The sequence below is a fragment of the Chrysochloris asiatica genome, unplaced genomic scaffold, assembly GCF_000296735.1.
Source record: "Chrysochloris asiatica unplaced genomic scaffold, ChrAsi1.0 scaffold00051, whole genome shotgun sequence".
In the NCBI taxonomy this organism is placed as follows: domain Eukaryota; kingdom Metazoa; phylum Chordata; class Mammalia; order Afrosoricida; family Chrysochloridae; genus Chrysochloris; species Chrysochloris asiatica.
Window position 1 is genome coordinate 588,043 of NW_006408569.1, and position 22,252 is coordinate 610,294.

Below are 22,252 nucleotides of genomic sequence, written 5' to 3' on the forward strand. Positions count from 1 at the left end.
CAGTCCCTACCTCACAGCATACAGAAAAAGAATTTCCAGATGGATTTAAATCTAAATATAAAAAATACAACCATAAGCATTCTAGAGGAAAATGTTTTCACATTCTAATTAGAAAAGGTAAAATGTAAGCATGACATGACCCCAAACCGAAAGAAAAGATCTGTCATAAACCCTCCTGTCATCCACTGGGCTCCAACAGTAAGAGCCCACCAGGAAACTGAAGCCTGGACACAGACAGGCAATTGACAGAAGAGAAAGCTACAGCAGCCGAAATGACACCCAGCTACTGTTTACTCATCTGCACTGGCAAATGTAAAGCCTGAGTATGTTGGCGAAAGGGGGGTGTCAGCACTCTCACTGTTGGCAAGAATATAAATTGGTACAACCTGTTCTGAAAATTCTATAGCCACACCTCTTAAAAGTATAAACATGCAGGCCTGCAGACCCAGCAATCCCACTTTGAGGAATTGATGCTACAAAATAAAAAACAACAAAAAATCATGACTATTCACGCTACCAATTATCAAGAAATATTAGAAATAACCAACAGGTCCATTGACAAGAACCATTTTAAATTAATCAAGTTTAGTCATACAAGATGATGCTATGTGGTATTCAAGTTTTTTAATACAGTAATTCAGACTTGGAGCCCTGGTGTGTAAGCGCTGTGGGTTAATGTGTCAGACTGCAAAATCATTTGAACTGCAAGATCGGCGGTTCAAGTTCACCAGCTGCTCCCTGGAAACCCTCTAACAGGGTCGCTATGGGTCAGAACTGACTCGATGGCACTTCACAACAACCATCCAGACTTACTAACATGGAACAATGCCGATTAACAACACCAAGTACAACAATGTGTTGCCTATGAAACCGTTTTTGATCACTACTAAATTATCTGTGAGAGAATGAGGGAAGGTGATGCTTTTTACTTTCATCTATTTCTTTTGTGGTGCAGTAAGATCAGCACTGGACTGTGAACCACAAGGTCAGCAGTTCAAACCTACCAGCTACTCCTCAGAAACCTTATACAGGGTCACTATGAGTCAGAACCGATTCAATGGCACTTAACAATTTTTGATGTTTGTATAGAAATTTCCATTTTTTTATGGAGTGTAATTTTTGTAAAAGCACAAACGGGCCAAGTGTTCAATTTTGCAAACTAAACATAAAATATAGTTAATCAACCCAAGTATTGCTTCTGATTAGAAAAAATCAAAAACCCTGCATATTATTTTTCATCTCCAGTTAAGTAATTACAAAGACCCCTTATTTTAATTAATTTAAAACCCAGAGTTTCACACACAAAGAAAGCTAAATGGTACGTAACCCCTTTCCAAATGCATAAAACCTGAAGCTTTACATAGAAGTCATGCTAAACATGCTAAATGGCGACATCTTCTGTAGACACTTGGTATTGCAGTCCAACTGCAATGGACAGTTTATATAAGAGGAAGAGAAAAAGTAAACATTTGAGAGCTGCCTAGAGTGGAGTCATGACTCGTTGGCACTTAACAACAACAACAACAAAGAGTGGAGTCATGGGAAACCCCTCCTGTAACCACAGGGCTCTGGTGACAGGATAAGAGTTGTAAGAGAACTCCATGCACGCAAAGCATTGCTACTCTTGTTGTTGTATGCCGTGGAGTCTGTTCCAACTCAGAGTGACCCTTTATAGGAATTCCGAGGCTATAAATTTTTATGGGAACAGAAAGCCTCATCTTTCTCCCGCGGAACCACTGATAGTGTCGAACTGCTGACCTTGAGGTTAGCAGCACAACTCATAACACTACACTACCAGAGCTCCTTGCTCTCACCCAAATTCCCATGTTGTTTACACCTCCAAGTTTTTGTCTAAGTCTCTTAAGAGGGCTTTTTTTCCATCGAAACCTTTTACTAATTGAAGGTTAACAAGGACAGTGAATATCAGAGAAAGGAAACAAGACTCACAAGGAGAAAGTGGGATAAACAATGTTACATGGAGGGGACTGCATCGTTGAAATTAAAAGTATATGATTTGCTGAATATAAAACTGGTGATCTACTCAGTAAACCTTTACTCAATTACCAATAAAACAAGTTTCCAAAAAAAGAGTAATGGTATATATTACTGAACATTTTGACCGAACACTCCTGATCAAAAAGGGGGGGAACTGTAGAACAGATTTTCAAATCCTCATGACATCCAGACTTCTGGAGCCATGGAGTCTGGATGAACTCCTCAAACGACTGCCCTGAGATCATCTTTAAACTGTAAACCAAAAACAGCTCCTACAGTCATATTAAAACCAAACAACCGTTTAGCTTTACTAGGGAACAAAAAAGGTTTGTCTTGAGCATTGTGCTCGTCTAAGAACTATGTACATGGGATCACTAGAAAGGAAGCTGTATGCAAATGGGGAAGCAAAAACTTAGGGAGGAAGAGGGAGAATAGTTGCATGACGTGTCACTGAACTGTACACATGGAAACTGTTGGATTGGTATATGTTCTTCCGTGTATACTCTCAACAACAGCAACAAAATCATTTTTTTTAAGTAATGATACTGTTTACTATGCTGGCATACGGAAGTACCCAACATGAATACAAATGGCATCTGTGGCTCAGTATCCCAGCTGGAACAAACACATGGGCAGAGGTCACAGAAGAGGAAGTCGAGAGGCGGACCTCCAATGCTGGGTCCTCAAGTGGGTGCAACTGGGCATATTACTGATGCCAGAGGTTCTGGGAGCGTAGTGGTTATGAGTCGGGCTGCTAACCTCAAGGCCAGCAGTTCAAAAGTGCCAGCCTTCCACAAGAGAAAGATAAGGCTTTCTGCTCCCACAAAGATTTAGCCTCAGAAACTCTATGCAGGGTCGCTATGAGTCAGAACCGATTCCACAGCACATAACCACCTCCACCACCATTCCCTCTACTTCCAGTAAAGTGCCAAAGTCGACCACACTCAGTTTCCCTTTACATCACAACTCTCTGCCCTTTATCTGTTTTCCTGTACCCTCATCAATTATCAGCAAAAGTGAGGCTATCACAATGACGGATATTGGGAGACAGACCACACCCCAGAATAAGATGGAGAAGACACCCTATTTTCTAAAATACAAAATTAAGGGGAGCTGTACAAAGTTTGTGGAAAATGGAATTAAAAGACAATGGAATTTCTCCTGCATTAAGACCGTTATTGTAAAAGCTTAATTAAAGATGCCCGTACTAAAAGGGAGGGGGAAATATTTTTTTTCATCTGTTGGTTACCAAGAGTGGGAGGGAAGGAAGAGTTGACTGAGGAAGGAGAGGGCAATACCCAAGTAGGAGGAGGGGCATGGAAGAACAAGGAAGATAGGAGAATACGTAGGAAGGTTTGCATAGGCTAAATGGGACAGAAGTAAATAGGGATGTATGCTCAACCTTGGAAGATCATGGCTCTGTGATACAGGGATCAAAGCATAATCTGGATGGGTAAAAGAGAAATAAATAATGTTAAGGTGATAGACTGCATTATGGATGTTGGTTTCCCTGGCCTACTAATGTAAAATAGACGATTGAGTGGAGTAGAAGGGAATAAATATTCGGAAACAGGATTATAGAAAGCTTGTAAGTCCGTTTCCGTTTATAATGGATTGGAATACCTAAGAGGAGTTCCAGAGCATGCCTAGTGAAATAGGCTTCTTGTGGAGCCTTTGTAGAGTATGGGACCTTGGATGGAATCCTGAAGCCCATATAGAACCTTCTGAGGTGGGACATTCCTATTTGAAAGGACATGCAGACCAACTCAAAGTGGCTAGAAGAACAAAAGATACTTCCTGAAAGAAAATCAGCAAGTAAAGAGAAGAAAGGAAGGGGAAAGAAAAAGAAAAAGCAGACCAAGAGCCATCAAGTCCCTTCAGGCCAAGCCCCCTTCTAAGACTGAAACTCAAAGGAAACACATAAGCAAGCTTATAAGCTACTTGTGAGTGGAAATGGGGGAAAGACAGTAATGAAGACATGGGCTGAGCTTGACCATGTTCCATGGACTTCTGTCGACCTTGAAATGAGAGAGGAGGAAGGTCCAAAGTTTGGGGAGACTAGGGAGCCACTGAGCCCACGGACACTGACCTGGCCACTGGAAGGGCTGGCGCTCAGAGTGAATTGCTCAGCTGATATGAAGTGGGGGGAGGTGCACAGGAATGCCCAAGCTTACAGACAGTACCTATTGACCTAGCTTGGATGGCTTGATGATCAGAACTCGACTAGAAGAAGATAAAGAAATTTGATACAGGAAGCAAGTGTAAACTGCTACACTTTGATGAACTTGACCATATCTTATCGATGCAGTAGCTCAAAATACCAACTGAAAGGGAAGGGTTTTCACATCAAGGATTAAGCCTATTCCCTTTGTATATAGGGTTGATGGGGACGGGCAACTTAGACACTGGTTACCTAAAATGGGGGGGGGGGGAATAAAGGCATGAAGTGACTGGTTTACAAGTTCTCAAGAGGGAGTATAGTTTCAGAGTGTGCAGGGCAAGGTAGAATCCCTACTGAATCGTTTTCATCTTGTCTAGACAGGTCTGGTGAAAAAAGATGGAGATAGGATTCTTTTGATTCAATAGTAATTGTTATCATGATTAATTGTGATAGTCACAACAGTTAAGGTAGAAGTTTCATAACATAAAGTGGGGAGTAGTTAATCTGACAGTCCAGAAACAGAGGACCCAAGGACCATCAAGGGAGAAGAAAGAGCATGAAAGGAGTGTGGGACCCTATCCAGAGAAGCAGCGACACCAGAGATGGAGGCAGAGATGAGGACATGGAGAGAGAGAGAGTAGCTGAGTCCTCATGGAAAGAGAGGGACTGAGTGCTGGTGGCCAGGAGGCAGACTTGCAAAATGTGCCCTTTCTTTAAATGATCATATATTCCTGAGTGGTTTTGAGTACATTCAAAAAAAAGGAATTTTTCCACAAACTTTTTTGAAGCCTCTCCATATACTGATTATGAAAAGAAAATAAATCTGGAGGTTATACTTGTCCTGAGATCATTTTGGAGTTCTGGTGTGGCGCTGTAAGATAAGCACTGAACTGCTAACCACAAGGTTGACAGTTCAAATCCATCAGCTACTCCTCAGAAACCTGGTATAAAGTCACTATGAGCCGGAACCAACTCGAAGGCACTTAACAACAACAAAGTAATTTTACTTACCTGTATTTTTATGAACTCTTTTAAATGAACATGTTGCCTTTTTTAAAAAAAAAAACAAAAGGTCATCTTCAGCTTAACAAAGGGATGCTGATGAAGCAAGACCCAGGCAGCTCATGGAATCCTCCACTGTCCGATAGGTAGTCCAGTTACTTGTGGCAGTTAAGACTTAAATTACTTCAAATTCACAATTCAGTTCCTCAGTTGCACAAAACACATTTCAAGTGCTTTAGAGCCACAGGTGGCTAGTGGAGCTGTGTTAGCACATACATGAAACAATGCCAGCCTCACTGCAGATTCTGTTGAAGCTCACTGCTCCAGTCAAGTCAAAGATACCAGGACTAGAAAAGATGGAAGACTTTCTGCTGATACTTAATACCTAGTGTTTTCCAAAGAAAAAAACAGAAGCCAGTCTTAAAATCAGTGCTGTATAGATCTGTTTGGTTCTGACTCACAGAGACCCTGTATAGGGTTTCCAAGGAGCAGCTGGTGGGTTAGAACTTTAGGTTAGCAGTCCAGTGTTTATCCTACGTGATATTTGGAAAACCCAGGAATCTCTCATTCACGCACTAAACAAATAAAGTCCTGCACTGCTACTCTGATCAAAACACACATGCCGTTCCTTTTATTTATACTTGCTGTTGTTAGATGCTGTCAAATCAATTCTGACTCATAGAGGACATGGTTTCTGAGGAGCAGCTGGTGGGGCTAGAGCCCCCAAACACCTTGTGTTTAGCAGTCCAGGCAATTTTTATTTTGACGGCAAAACCAGATGGAGTGTGTTGAAGCTTATGGGCCTTTTATACAAATGGGCTTTAAAAAAAAGTTCATGGAAAAATGGAATCAAAAGATAATGGAATTTTTCTGTAACTTTCTGAAGCCCCCTCACATTTCCTGGGAACATTATTAGTTCATGAAGCATTTCTTCAGGATTACTAGTACTAATCAGTCAAGCTGTAATTCAGGTTGATAATTTGGGCAATTTCCAAATTATCAAGATCGGTGTGAAAAACCTACTAATGTCAATATTTCTAACACTAAAAAACTTTAAACTCCCATTTTATGGTTCTAAAACATTAAGCTGCCTAAATTATCTATTTTTAAATTGTTAAATGCCATTAAATCAGTTCCAACTCACAGTGACTCTGTATAGGGTTTCCAAGGAGCAGTTGGTGAGTTTGAACTGCCAGCCTTGTGGTTCATAGTCCAGTGCTGATTCTACATAATTTCTATTGTTTAGCAGTAACTCTACACAGCAATTCACATAAAATACAACATATATCAATTTTTCTAAGTGAAAATTAATCTAAAAATTTTGCTTTGTTTCTGTTTAAAATTGTTTTTTTAATCAGTTGAGTTCAGCTTAGCAATCTCATAGGATATAAAATAGGGGGAAAAAAAAACTAAATGTAGAAAATAGTATGGGAAGTCAATGTCTCTATTGCTCCAAATTGTTTACAACTATAAAATACCTTAAAAAATAAATTATTAAAGTCCCCTCCACCCTATTTTTCAACTAGTTTTTGCTTTTCAAAGAAAGAGCATTCTTTATAAATACAGAGAAGGAATGCAGCATGAACCATAAAGTTTGATGGTGTGTGTGTGGCTCAGACCAGAAGGATAATCCTTACTATGGCCATGCTAAGTACACGTTTCAAGTCTAAGCAACAACACAACAAAAGATCACCATTCGGTCTTCTGCTAGCAGCCTAGTCTACAGCAGCAAAAATAAGTAAAAACATTAAAAAATAAATAGCAAGCTGAATCAAAATTCAAATTCTCTACCTGGACAAGTCAAACAAGACTTGGTCAAGCTAAAAGGAGCTTACAAGTATGAAAAAGTATGAAGCAATGGACGGGCAGAATGGATTATAAAAGGGTAGGAAACCGTCCAAGTGGCTGTTCAGTCCAAATGTGGAACGGGTCAGACTTGGGTCACTCAAATAGAAGATGAATGGACAGAACGAAGGTTGAAAGTCAAATACAGACCAATGGGTTTATTCTCAATAAAAATGTGAACCTAGGGCAAGTTTCTACAAAGATGGGACATGTGGTTATAACACTGACTAATGCAACAGCCAAGGCTGGACATTTATTCTAGTCTCTGAAAAAGAGAGAGGAAGCCAATTATGAAGGCAAATAGCCATTCATCAAAAATACACTTCGAACATGAATAAAAATCAAACCTTTACATGATCACAGATACTGGATGATGAAACCCAGCATGAAGGTCATAGTTTCAGTTTCACTCCACAATATCAATTTTGCTTCTTGTGGCAACATTCTGAAGCATCTGAGATCCCAGCGTCACAGGCAGAAATTGCTGATATGTCAAAAGTGGTTTCCTCAGTGTACTAACATGTTAGGCCCAGCTGTACTTTTTAGAAAACAACTACTGGCCACCTTCTTTATCAGACCTAACTGCAAATGCCCTGTAGGATAAGTAACAGAAAGCTGCTCCATGGGAAGAAGATGAAGCTGTCTGTTCTTGAAGAGTTCTAGTCTCAGAAGCTCAGGACTCAATGGCAGTGGGTTTGGCTTTTTAACTTCTAATGACATATGTCTGACGCCCCACCAAATCAATCTAGCTTCGGAGAGGCTATTTCCACCACTAATATGTACAGCCAAAAAATACCCCCAAGCTGCAATGGCAATTCCTAAAAGGGGATTTCAAAAAAGCAAACATACAAACAATAACAAAGCAATTTTTAAAATACAAGGGGACTTTAAAAAGTTCATGGAAAAATGGAATTAAAAGATATTGGAATTTTTCTAGCAATTGTTGAAGCCCCTCGTAAGGTAACAAACAGCTTCCAAGATGACTAGTTTGCAAAGTACAATATTCATTTCTATTAGTGAATGTCAAATCTCACTGTAAGACATGATGTGGACTTGTATTGTTTGCCGGGCTTCAAAGAAAATACAGGAAAACCTAAAGCTCTCATGTTTTGTTTTGTTTTAAAAACATAATATTAAATGCACTTACACAGTAGCTCTTCAGTCTGATGAAATCTACAGTCATAGGAATGGATCCATCACTATTTCTGTTCAGTGCCTTGATATAATCCAGCAGGTCAGCAAAGAACTTATAGCCCCCCTTGAGCACACAGAGGGCGACAATGTGATGGCCGCCCATCTCTTTCATCACATCTCGAGCAAGCCGCTCGGTCCTAAGGAAACAGAATCAGACATTTAGGAGAAAGCTTCAGACATTTAAACTTTACAATAAATATTCCTTTAAGCAGTAAACTGCCACGAAACACACCTTTTGCCCCCATGAAATGTATATATTCTTGCTGCATAAAATTTGGTGTCTTCAAAATCCAGATACACTATAGCATCCTATCATAAATTTTTATTGCAAATTAAAACTAAGGGATTATTTTCAATATTATACTGGCAAAGTCTGATTAAATGACATTCTCTGATAATACATGATATTAGAGCAACTGCAAAGAAAAGAACACCCCCACACTCCACTGGGAGTATAAAATGATCAAAGATTTTGGAGGTCAATTTGACAGTACCAAAACATTTAACAAATACCTTACCGTCAACACAGAATTCCCACTCTAATAGAGACAAACAAGTTCCTAAACATAAACAAGGATGTTCTCTTAACTATGGTCTAAGAATAAAATAATGAAGAGATTTTGAGTGTCCACCAGTGGCAAGGGGGCTGGTTAAATCAACCATGGTACATCCCTACAATGGAATGCCATGCAGTTACTGGAGTCTTGGTGCGGGGCTATAGGATCAGCACTGGACCACTAACCATAAGCTCCTTGGAAACCCTATACAGCGTTGCTGAGTCGGAACGGACTCGATGGCACTGAACGACTATAATTAATGCGGTAGATCTAGATGTACTACTGTGAAAGATAATACTCCATTTTAGAATGAGCTATATGTTGCCATGTACAGGCATTCCCCTGGTTCTGAGCCCCTAACTTATGGACAGCTTCTACATGTCCTTGTTGTTGTTTGTTAACTGCCACTGAATCCGTTCCGACTCATAGCAACCCTGCAGACAGTTTCCAAGGAGCAACTGGTGGTGGGTTTGAACCGCTAATCTTGTGGTTAGCAGTCTAGTACTTGTCCTACCACGCCACACCAGGACTCCTCTACATGCCCTAAGCCTATGCCAATTTGCCCTCAATCTTCAATGAGGCTACTCATACAAATCCTTCACTTATCACATGTGCAGCTTTGAAATCATTAAGCACAAACTAAGGCTAAGTAAGAACCTTATGTACCTGCTCATCTGACCTATAAATTCTTAAGGACACAGTTAGCAGCCAGCCGTTGGCATCTGTAAGCACCACGGGCATGGTCTATGAGCACAGCCAGTGCATAGGGAGGGCAGATGTACAGGAGACAGAGAGCAGACAACTTTAGTTTGCTCTTTTATAACTTTCACAGTTAAAAGTATTTTACAACACACATATTTTGCTCCCATAAAGATTTACAGCCTCGGAAACCCTGTTCAGGGTCGCTATGGGTCGGAACCGACTCGACAGCACTTAACAACAACAATATTTTGATAGTATAATAATTTTAAAATAAAAAACAAAACAAAAATAGTCAGCCACACAAGACAAGACATTCAAATACTTAAGTTTTTCACCATAATCACTTGAGAAAAATGTTCAAGCTAAACATGTGTGATAATCAAAAATCCCACATTGCATTCCTGCAATGCAACCCTGGTCACATGGTCACATTTCCTGTTCAAGATTGCAAAACCAAAGCCTCTGTAGCTAAAGTCCATTCTTCCAATCTCCCTTCAATATTTACTTGACACTCTACAGATGCCCATGTACCTTGATGGAGACTGGGTATTTAGCAAGGCATTTTATGCATATTTGTTAAAAGGGCTTAAACAGAATACAGTTTTATTTTTTAACAAGCTAGCCTGGTTTACTTCAAATAACAACTACTCAAAACAGTTAGTTGCCAACACTTACAATTAATATAAGAGAAACTTCAAAACATCAACTTCAGGTCTTACTAACCTGTCCATAATGACTCCATGAGGAATGAACACCTTCTCCAAATCCTCCACGTAATGATTAGGTATACAAAACAAATCTAGGTCATAGCCAGGCTCATCATCACTAATCTGAAAAAGAAATGGAGCAGCTTCAGTGAAAGGTATTTCAGTGAAAACTACTATGTTTCAGGGATGGATACTTAATAATGTAGATGGCAACCCTATACTGGGAAGTTGGTACCAGGAGAGTAGGGTGGTGCTCTAACAGATACATGAAAGCAATTGGAACTGAGTAATGAGGAGTCCTGGAGTGGCACTATAGGGTAAATGTGCCAGACTGCAAAGCCATTTGAACTGCAAGGTCGGTGGTACAAGCTCACCAGCTGCTCCTTGGAAACCCTCTACAGGGTCGCTATATACAGGGTCACCATGGGTTGGAACCTACTCGACGGCACTTCACAACAACAACAACAACAACGAGCAGAGGCTGGAAGAGTTTTGAGAGAGCCAATACAGAAAGAAAACCTTTCCCTAAATCTGACACGTTGAATTCAGACATCATGCCTCCAAGACTGTGAGAGAATAAAGTTCTGCTTGGTAAAAGCAAAAAACAGAAAAAGGATGTAGATGGCATTTCCTTTAATTCATCAAGGAAAAGAAAAATAATGAAACATTAAGACAAATGGGACAAAATCTGATGTTTTCAATGTGGGTGGAGTATGTGAGGATTCATGATCCTATTCTCTCCACGTTTGAGCAGGTTTGTTGTTGTTGTTGTTGTTAAGTGCCGTGGAGTTGGTTCCGACTCATAGTGACCCTGCACAGGGTTTCCGCGGCTGTAAATCTTTACGGGAGCAGAACGCCTCACCTTTCTCCCACGGAACCGCTGGTAGTTTCAAACTGCTGACCTTGCGGTTCACAGCCCGATTCGTAACCACTACGCTACCAGAGCTCCTTAGTAGGTTTACAAATGTAAAATTATTTCTGAAGACATCATAGTCTTAGTAAGTGAAAATATTACATTCAATTTACCAGTAAAACCACCGTTATCTGACAGTGGGGAGGAGGTAGAGAGAAAGAGGGTTTATTTAAAAAAAAAAAAAAAAAGATAAATGAGCTTTTAAAAATCCAAACTCCTAGAAGCCTGTGACTGTCAAATCAACTCCATAGTTGACTGAATTGTTGTTAAGCGACGTTGAGTCAGTTCTGACCCATAGCAAATCAGTACTGAGTTCCTAAGGCACAGCTGGTGAGTTTGAGGCATGGACCTTGCAATTCAATCGGACCACGCAGTCGAGTGCTTATCCTATAGCACCACACCAGGACTGAATAGGGCCACCTATTGACTGTCATGAGATCTGCAGTCCCTAGAACATAAAACGGTAAATATTTAATAACATGCAAAGCACACTGAAGGTGTGGTACCCATGGTGGTCAAATGTACTATGTTGTTGTTGTTGCTAAGTGTTGTCGAGTTGGTTCCTACTCTAGCGACCCTGTTTGGGTTTCTAAGGTGCAGCTGGTGGGTTTGAACTGCCGACCTTGTGGATCCAAGTTCGGAGCTGATCCTAAAGCGCCATACCAGGAGTCTGTACGGTTACAATTGTACAACACACCAGAAAAAAGAACTCAACACAATTATAACACAGTGTGCCTACCCTCTAGCCCATGAATTATCCCTCTACCTCATGAATTATCCCTCTACCTGTAACCATCATAGATCGTTTCTTTTATCTAAGCTTTTTGCTTTTATTTTTACACTTTTTACAACATTGGTCTCATATAATATTTGTCCTTTTGTGACTAACTTCATGCATGGGGTCGCTCTGAGTCGGTTCCGACTCGATGGCACCTGACAACAACAACAACAACAACTACAAGACAAATGATCCAATTAAAAATGGGCACAGGACATAAACAGGCACTTCACCAAGGAAGACATTCAGGCAGCCAACAGGCATATGAAGAAATGTTCATAATCATTAGCTATTGGTGGTGGTGATGATGTGCCATGGAGTTGGTACCAACCCACAGTTACCCTGCATAGGGTTTCTGACACTGTAAATCTTTACAGCAGTAGAAAGCCTCATCTTTCTCCTGCGGAATTGTTGGTAGTTTCGAACTACTGACCCTGAGATTAGCAGCCCGATAACTACTACGCTAATGAGACCATCCGTTGTAAAAGCTTAAGAAAAGGTGTTCATACTAAAAGAAACATTATTTGATAGTTACCAGGGGTAGGAAAAAGCAAAGAATAATCCACTGGTTAGAGAGTAGACATATGCTAGCTCAGATGATGGGAAGAGCAATATACAAGAAGAGGGAGGGTGGCAGCAGAATGATGGAAGACAGGTGAAGACACAAGGAGGTATGTATGGACTAAAGGGGATAAATAGTGATATATACACAACCTTGAGTAGATACATGGATTGAAACATAGGCTGAATGGGTAAGGGAGGAAGAGTGATTTTTATATATAATAAAGTTTTATATATAATTTTGTTGTAAGTGCCATCAAGTCTGTTCCAACTTGTAGCCACCCTGTATAAGGTTTCTGGGGAGCACCTGGTGGGTAATAGCCACCCCCAACACTAGCAAGGTAGGCTCCCCATGAAATGGTCAATCACTCAATATCAAAAGGGCAACATTTTCCTAAGGACAAAGCTGAAAAGGGATGGGAGGGAGGGTAGGTGGAATGCCAACAGGAACCCCAAGGAAGAAGCAAGATTAACTTTTGTTGCAGGGAGGAATTGTAGTAACTGAGTGGAAGCAAAGTACATGATTTGTTGATTGTAAAGCTGATGGATGATCTTGCCTGTAAACCTTCACCTCAATTTACAACCAAAAAAAAAGTTAAAAACAGTAAAAAGTGGTGAGCAAATGAGCACGTTCTTTCTCTCCAGATCCACCATTCCCAGTATAGAGGCTAAGAACAAACTCTGGGGGGCAGATAACTTAGGTTCCAATCCTACTACAACTGGGTGATGATAGCAGGCAAGTTACTTAACCTATGTGAACCACACATGGCCATTTCTGGGTTAGCAATAGTTCTCAGAGTTCTTTACCATTTTTCTAGATGGTTTGGAAATATGACTGCATGGCCTCAGAGCTCTAGAACACAACTCTCAGATTCTAATCTTATCTGGAACAGATTAGTCAGTGATAACATCTGCCTGGTCACCTTTATTAATCCACAGGGTTATTGTGAAATATAACATTAATATGCTACCTTTTTGCTTAGAAATTAAAGCCAGCAGTTTGAAAGTTATAAAGTTTTGAAAATATTTTACTTTCTAGCAAAATTGGCATCACAAATACTTAACTGTGTGTGTGACATCTGTAACAATGGCTTTTGTACAGGAACATTTGTGTGGTTTCCACAAAATTCCCAATTACAAAGATGTATCACCAAAAATTACAGCAGACAAGTAAATTAACCTGACTTAAGCCAACACTTGCACTATCAATTCATCATCTGTGACTGGGATTGCTCAACTCTCCTGTGGGCAGAAAAATAACAGGGCTCATGGATTCCAACCCAATGAAATGGAAGTAAGAAAGTGAGTCTTAACAAGCTATGCAAATTAAAAGATGAATACATAAAAAAAGAAAAATGTAGGAATCTATTACCAGCAATCAATCATGTTTCCTGATTTGGGGAATGGGTATAAATTATTAGATGGCATATTTTTTACCTGTTACATTCAGATATCTTAAAATCCTCAACAACAACAACAAAAATCAAAGCAGATAATATAGCAGTCCTGTGGGATAATTTTTGATAACTCAGCTCATCTTAAAACCAAAATTATGAATCACTGACCAGATAGTCCTAAATGTGAAGATAAGCTGGAAGCCATGATTCAGGGCCAATTCGACAGTAACTAACTTCTTACAATTTTACACTCATCTTACAAATAAATTATATGACAAAGGTGACTTGCTTGGCCTCCCCTCTCAGGGGTAAATAGCTATTATAAGAATTAAAATCAAACCTTAGCATTTACCTTGCCCACAAAGTCGACTATGAATGTGCAGGCAAAATGACAAAAACTTGAAGATATTATCAACCGCCTACGGCAATGAGTTAATGGGCCTGGGGGCTCAGGACCATAGTCTCAGGGGATACCATGGTCAACTGGCATAACACAAAGACAATGTTCTATATCCTGCTTGAGTGAGTATCGTCTGGAATCTTGAACGCTCATGAGCAGCTGTCTAAGGTGCTGTGTAAGGTGCCTGGAATCAGTCCAATGGACTAATTGTTGTGATGTGCTATTGAGTTGGTACCGACTCAATGCACAGCAGAACGAAACACTGCCCAGTCCTGAGCCAACCTCACTATTGTTGACACACTTGAGCCCATTGATGCTGCCACTTTGCCAATCTGTCTTGCTGGGGGTCTTCCTCTTATTCTCTGACCCTCCACCTTACCAAACATGATATCCTTTCTCCAGAGACTAGTCCCTCCTGACAATATGTCCGAAGTATGAGAGATGAAGTTTGGCCATCCTGCCCTCCAAGAAGCACTCTGGCTGCACTTCTTCCAACACAGATCTGTTTGTTCTTTTGGCAGTCTATGGCACTTTCAATATTCTCCTGCAGCTCCATAACTCAAAAGCATCAATGCTTCTGTGGTCTGGTCTTCCTTATTCACTGTCCAGCTTTCACATGCATATGAGATTGTTGAAAATACCAAGGCTTGGGTCAGGCACACCTTAGTCCTCAAGCTGACATCTTTGCTCTTCATGTGAATATCAGTCTCCATGACTCTGAGATCAGAGGAATTAGACAGTGCCTGACTACTACTGTTAAAGTATAACTAACAGCTCCCATTTGAAATATTATAGTATAACTAACAACCCCCATTTGCCATTTGAAATATTATAGCATAGTTCAGCCTGCTCCTCCCTTCCCCCCTACCTCATCTTATGGAAAAATAATAAACTTCTTACAGAAAAACCTTGAAGGCCAGAATGACCCAAGGACACCTGAACAACCAGGATAAACCTTAGCCCATCCATACAACCAAGATAAGGGTCTCTTGGTGGGTTTACTCCCGCTTACGGGATAAGGGTCTGCTGGAATTTACTGCCCCAGCTGACAAGACAAGTGTGTTTGTTCTAACCGCTCTGTTTCTTGCATAAAACCCTGTTCCCCTTCTCACTTAGGGGTCAGAGTGATTTGGGCTTGAGCTGACACTCGGGCCGCCAGCAATACACTTTGCTCTTTAAGTTTTCCGAGTTGAGTTCTTTCTGACTGGCGCTGCCGCAACACTACCACTACCACTACCTACTGCCCTGATAGGGATCACATTAAAGGATCCCAGAGAGAGCGGGAGACCACATGGAACAAAACGCACAATTATTTTCATTTAAAAACATACACACACACACACACACAAAAAAAAAAAAAAAAAAAAACAGGTTTACTAGTCGGAAAGGGACTGGAAGAACCCGAGACTATAGCCCTCAGACACTCTTCAGGTCTGGAAAAGAGTTCACCCTCATGGCCCAATTTTCAGCCAAGCAGTAGATAGGTGTGGCGCTGTGGGCTAATGCACTGGACTGCAAAGTTGTTTGAGCTGCATGGTCAGTGGTTCAAGCTCACCAGTTGATCCTTGGAAACCCTATACAGGATCGCTATGGATCAGAACCGACTCAATGGCACTTAACAGGTATATGGGTGGGGTGGGGGGGACAACAGGACAACAGCACTAGTAAGGTGTGCTCACCATGGAATGGTCAATCATTCAAAATCAAAAGGGCAACATTTAGCTAAGGACAAAGCTGAGAAGGGATGGGAAGGTGGGTGGAAGGGAAACAGGAAGCACAGGGAGGAAGAATAACTTGTTGCAGGGAGAGGATTGCAGGCATTGAGATGAAACCAAGTGTAAGATTTGTTGACTGGAAAGCTGATCTTTATCTGTAAACCTTCACTCAATTCACAATAAAAAGTTTAAAAACAGGGAGAGAAAAGAATGAAAATCAGTCATCTTGGCTATTCAACCAGGAATAGATTATGCTCTGCTCCAGGTAAATGAGTCCTTAAGTACCGTGGAGTGCTTCAGACTCATAGTGGCCCTACACAAGGTTTCTGAGGCTGTAAATCTTTACTGGAGCAGACCACCTCATCTTTCTCCCACGGAACCTCTGGTAGTTTACAACTGCCAACCTTGAGGTCAGCGGTTCGAAACTACCAGCTTCTCTGCGGGAGAAAGATGAGGCTTTCTACTCCCGTAAAGATTTACACCCTCGGAAACCCTATACAGGGTCGCTATGGGTCGGAACCGACTCGATGGCACATAACAACAACAACAACAACCTTGAGGTTACCATCCCGATTCGTAACCACTATGCTACCAGAGCTCCTTCCTTGTTGTTAAGTGTCCTCAAACTGGTTCCAACTCACTGTGACCTTGAGATTAGAAGTCCAGTGATGATAAGTGCAAGGACATGAATTTATACAGCAACATGCTCTATCCTTTTATGAGTGTGCACTGTGGAATAATCAAAGGGGGCTGGTGGCACCGTGAGCTAAGCACTGGACTGCTAACTGCAAGGTCGGTGGCTCAAATCCACCAGCTGCTCCTCAGAGAAAGGTGAGGCTGTCTGTTCTGATAAAGATGTACAGTCTCAGAAACCCACAGAGCAGTTCTCTCCTCTGTCCTCTGGGGTCGCTCAGTGGGAACTGACTTGGTGCCAGTGGTGGGTTATTACCCTTAGAGTATAGAGGCTAAGACCAGACTCGGAGCCAGGTAATGGAGGTTCCAACCCTAGCACAACTGGGTGATGCTATTTTGTTGTTGTTGTTGTTAAGTGCCATCGGGTGATGCTATTAGGCAAGTTACTTAAACTCTGAGCCACATAATATTCTTATGAAGATCAAATCCTTAAGATCCGTATGCAGATTACTTAGAACAGTGACCAGCACACAGTTAGCACTAGTTCCTTGCCCACCAGTCGCTCGCTGGAAACCCTACACAGAGTTGCTATGAGTCTGAACCAACTCAATGGCACGTAACAACAACAGCAACTGCTAATATGCAAAAAATACTTTGATGTTCAAAGCAAACAGCAGCCAGTTCTAGTACAATCAACTAGCTCACGGTATACTGGAGCAGGCATCATGCCCCAAAGCTTTGTTGTTGTAAAGAGCCCAGGATAAGCACTGGACTGCTAACCTCCAGGTTGATGATTCTAACCCACCAGTCCTTCTTTGAAAAACCTATACAGGATTGCTAAGAATCTGAACCAGCTCAGTGGGCACAGAACAACTACGAGCTCAACACTTAGGAGCCAAGGAGACCTGGGTTAGTCAGCACTCCTGTGTGCCCCAGGGCATGTCTGTTAAACTCTCTGAAGCTCCGGAGTTCTGGCTAGTAACAGGCTAACAACCAAACTCCAAACTGCAGCTGTGGCACTGTGGGTTCATGCACCAGACTACAAAGTCGTTTGAACCGCAAGGTTGGCGGTTCAAGCTCACCAGCATCACCTTGGAAACTCTATACAGGGTCTCCATGGGTCAGAACCGACTCAATGGCACTTCACAACAACAACAAACTGCAGCTGCTGGATGGTCTCCAGGGCTTAATTCAAGTACAGGTCCTAACAAGTTGTTAAGTGCTTTCAGTTCTGACTCACAGCCACCCTTTCTAGGGTTTCCAAGAAGCGGGTGGCGAGTTTGAACTGCCAAGCTTGGGGTTTAAACTGACCTTGTGGTCCGGTGCTTATCCTAGTGTCCCCACCAGGGCCCCTTAGTGCAGGCCATTATTGTCAGGGATCATGCAAGGGTGGTTTAACCCTTTCAACAGCATCAAGAGGGAGGCTTAAAACAACAACAAAACAGCTGCATGGACTGGTTTCTGATTCACGGTGACGCCATATGCGTCACAGCGGAACTTTGCTCCACAGGCCTTTCAATGGCTGGATTTCCAGTAGATTGCCAGACCTTTTTTCCCAGGAGCCTCTGGATGGACTCTAACCTCTAACCTTTTGGTTAGCAGCCTAGCACACTGCTGATTGGCACCACCTGGGGACTCCAGGAGGTAGTTAAAAACCAAAACCCTGGTGCTGTGGGTTAATGCGGCAGACTGCAAAGCCATTTTGAACCTCAAAATCGGTGGTTCAAGCTCACCAGTCGCTCCTTGAAAACCCTATACAGGGTCGTTATGTGTCGGAACCAACTCGACAGCACTTAACAACAAATCCAGTTGATTCTGACTCACAGCGACCCTACAGGGCAGAGTAGAACTCTCCTTGAGACTTTCAAATTTTTATTTTATCCTTGGGGTTTCCAAATTTTTATGGAAGCAGATTGCCATGTCTTTCTTCCTAGGGGATGGCGGGTGGGTTTCAATCACCGACCTTGAGGCTAGCAGCCCAAAGCCTAACCCACAGCACCAGTTCAGTTTTGCACAAAAAGGCAGAAGATCAGAGAGGTTAAGTAAACTGTTCAAGGCCACACAGCTCGTAAATAAATAGCCCAGTCTCAGAAACTGAGTTAGAATCTAGGGCAGATTCCACAATTCCTAATATGTCTCCTGCTGTGAACTTCGAACCACAAGGTCAGTAGTTCAAACCCCACACAGGTTCCCTAGGAGTTGGAACCAACTTGCCGGCACTTAACAACACTATGAAACCGAATCCTTTCTTTTTTTTTACCAATTGTGTTCATCCAACAAATTATTGAGAACGTCCTACATGCCAGGCACTGAGCTATGTGCTGGAGTTACACCGGGAAACTCCTGTTTTTTAGTAAGAGAGACAATCAACAGGTAATCAAGTAACTGCTAAAATAGTAATAATAATAATAAAGCAGGCAAAGTCATTGTAACTCATGGGGGGGGGGTATCTATTTCAGCAAGCACCATGGGGGAGGCAGCTTGGCTTGTTTTAAGAAACAATAGCAAAAAACGAGGCTGGAGACAAGACTAGAGGCTGGTTATTGTTTAATAGCCTTGAAGATAAGGACGAGTGGCATCTTTCCATCCCCAGAGCATCAAAGAGCGTGAGCTCCTGATTAGAGCGTATCTGAATTTCAGGCCTGGCTACATCTGGGCTACGGGAAAAGGACCTAGTAACGTTCAATGGGGGCAGTGCGCAGTCCCACCGAAATCAACGATTCTATTTACTGCGCGAAATGGAAATTCCAGTACTTACACCTCCTCTCCTAGCTCTTCCCAGCGCAGGCCCTCCACAGGGGCGCCCGGAGGACTTCACTACCACACCCCAAACCTACAAACCCCCACCCCCACCCCGCCCGATCACTTCCGAATTGGCAAGGGCTCCGGCCCTCCCTCCTCCCTCGGGAGGCTCCCCCTCTTCCCGGTCTCCCCTCCCACGATGGCACAGACCAGCCAAACGCCATTGCCACCCTCTTGCCCCACGCAGCCCTAGTTCCCAGGGCTCTCAGAATTAAGGAACAACCCTAAACCCGCCATTCCGTCCCCCCTTCCGCCCTCGTGTGACGTAAAGGCCGCCCGGAGGGTTCCCCGGGCCACCCGGGCCCTCGCCCGCATAGCGGGCCCTCACGATAGGGAGCGGCCGCTACCGGGCACCGGCCGAGCTGCTCACCACGACGCTGGGACTGCGGGTCGCCATAGCAGAGCCGTCCGGGGCGAGCTGAGGGAGGCCAAACGGTAGAAAGCCAGCTGAGGAGAGAGGAAGAGAAGGAGGAGGGGACCACTGCGCGCGCGCGAAGACCCAGGGAGCGCGCAAACACCGCCCAGGCGGTGGCGCCAGGCCCCGCCCCCGGGCCGCTGGCCCCCTCACAGAGCTCGAGGAGCGCGTGCTTCTGCCGGCAGCCCTAGGTCCCGCTGCACGTGGCTGCCGTCCGCGCGCCTCCCGGCCCCCGCCCGAGCGCAGCCTTGATTGCACTTTCGCTTGGTGCTGGATTCTGAAGGCTTCCAAAATCTCCACCCTCCCGCCGCCTGTGTTTCTTCGTAAACAGGGCGTTGGCTCTGCAGGTTCCAGTCTCCACGTGGTTCCTCTCCGGGTTTTGCACCACATTTCGGCTTCCATATTCCAGACTTCCCAGTGCTTCCAAAATTAGGACCCCGAGCCCTAGAGTTAGGGAGATTAGGGTGCAAATAACGGGGTGGGGACTGGGGGGGGCACTTCTCTGTAACCTTGTCCAAATTACGTAAGACTCAGGGCTTCTCTTTTCTCAGCACATTGAGGATATTGTTAACATTAAGAAAACTAGAAATTCTACTTAATTCAACATTTGAGATACACTGTTGTTGTTAAGTACCGTGGAGTCGGTTCCGACTCATAGTGACACTGCACAGAGTTTCCGAGGCTGCAAATCTTTACGGGAGCAGAAAGTCTCACCTTTCTCCCACGGAACATAGTTCTACAGTAATACATACATTTGTTGTTAAGTACCATCAAGTCGGTTCCTACTCATGGAGGCCCACAGCACTAGAGGTTTTTAAAAAAATGTTCTGATTAAGTGTTTGGAGCTATAACCCAAACCATGGTATTTTCAGTAACCTCATATGCATGTGAAAGCTGGACAGTGAATAAGGAAGACCGTAGAAGAATTGATGCTTTTGAGTTACGGTGTTGGAGGAGAATATTGTTAAGTGTCAGAGGCTACCAAAAGAACCAACAGATCTGTGTTGGAAGAAGTGCAGCCGGAGTGCTCCTTGGAGGCCAGGATGGCCAAACTTCATCTCTCATACTTCGGACATATTGTCAGGAGGGACCAGTCGCTGGAGAAGGATATCATGTTTAGTAAGGTGGAGGGGTCAGAGAAAAAGAGGAAGACCCCCTGCGAGATGGATTGGCCAAATGGCAGCATGGATGCACTCAAGCGTGGCAACCATTGTGAAGTTGGCCAGGACCGGGCAATGTTTCGTTCTGTTGTGCATAGGGTTGCTATGAGTTGGTAACGACTTGATGGCACCTAACAACAACAACAAATGGAGCTATAATGTACAGGCCTACCTTGGTGATAAGGTACTCTGGTAGCGCAGTGGTTATGAGTCGGATAGTGAACTGCAAGGTCAGCAGTTCGAAACTACCAGCTGTTCCGCGGGAGAAAGATGAGGCTTTCTGCTCTCGTAAAGATTTACAGTCTCGGTGTACAGGGTCGCTATGGGTCAGAACCGACTCCACACACATAACCACCACCACCTTGGTGATATTGTGGGTTTGGTTCCAAACCACCACAATAAACCTAATATTGCAAAAAAAAAGAAAGAATTTTTTTTTCTTTGTGTTTTCCAATGCATGTGAAAGTATTAAGTGCAGTAGCATTCTGAAAAAGTTTAATATATTGGAATTAGAAACGCTGTGTGCCTGTGGGCAAGAGGCTGGCTTGATAAGTATTTTCTGTATATTAAAAAAAAAAAAAAGGAATAGGGGTAAATACTGTTAACCGATGGTACATGGAGGGGATTGTAATCATTGCAGTGAAACAAAATATGATTGGTTGAGTGTGAAACTGAAGAGCTGCCCTGTAAACTATCACTCAATTCACAATAAAAGCTTAAAAAAAAAAAAAAGTTTAATATATTGTGAAAATGACCAAAGTGGTCACAAAGTGAACACGTTTTTGGAAAAATGGCTCCCAAAGACTAGGCTCATGTTTATAAACAAAATGCAATATCTCTGAAGCACAGCTGTGGAATAATGCACTGGACCTCAAGTTCCATTTGGAGAGCAACGTCAACTGTTCAAATCCACCAGCTGCTCCTTGGAAACCCTATACAGGGTCGCTGTGAGTCAGAGCCGACTCCAAGGCACTTAACAACAACAACAAAATGATGTATGCACGCTCAGTAAATGAGAACTATCATTATTACTGGGAGCTCGGTGGAAAAATATAAGGCTTTCTGCTCCCACAAAGATTTAAAGCCTCGGAAACCCTAGACAGAGTTTCTATGGGTCAGAACCAACTTGATGGTACTCAACAACAACAATTCCTATATGGAACTTACAAAAAAAATTCCCTACTGACTCAAACAGGTAAGCAGAGCCATTCCAGAGATGCCTATTCCTGCTGTAGGCATTCGTGAAGAGTGCCAGCAGTTACCACTGTGCCCAGCATGTAGTTGGTGGCCCCCTTTTTATTAAAGACATAGAGAG

General features: G+C 42.7%; 1 protein-coding gene across 1 annotated transcript in view; it reads right to left on the reverse strand.

Moving 5' to 3' along the window:
- The window catches only part of HPRT1 (hypoxanthine phosphoribosyltransferase 1), a 34,205-nt gene extending 14,431 nt beyond the window's left edge, over positions 1-19,774 (reverse strand). Inside the window, exons 1-3 of the mRNA XM_006862802.1 lie at positions 19,733-19,774; positions 10,180-10,286; positions 8,151-8,334 (exon numbers count right to left, since the gene is read on the reverse strand). Of these exons, the coding sequence (XP_006862864.1) occupies positions 8,151-8,334; positions 10,180-10,286; positions 19,733-19,759 (318 nt within the window). The 5' untranslated portion in view covers positions 19,760-19,774. The remainder of the gene's footprint in view (positions 1-8,150; positions 8,335-10,179; positions 10,287-19,732) is intronic.
- Positions 19,775-22,252: the final 2,478 nt, after the last annotated feature.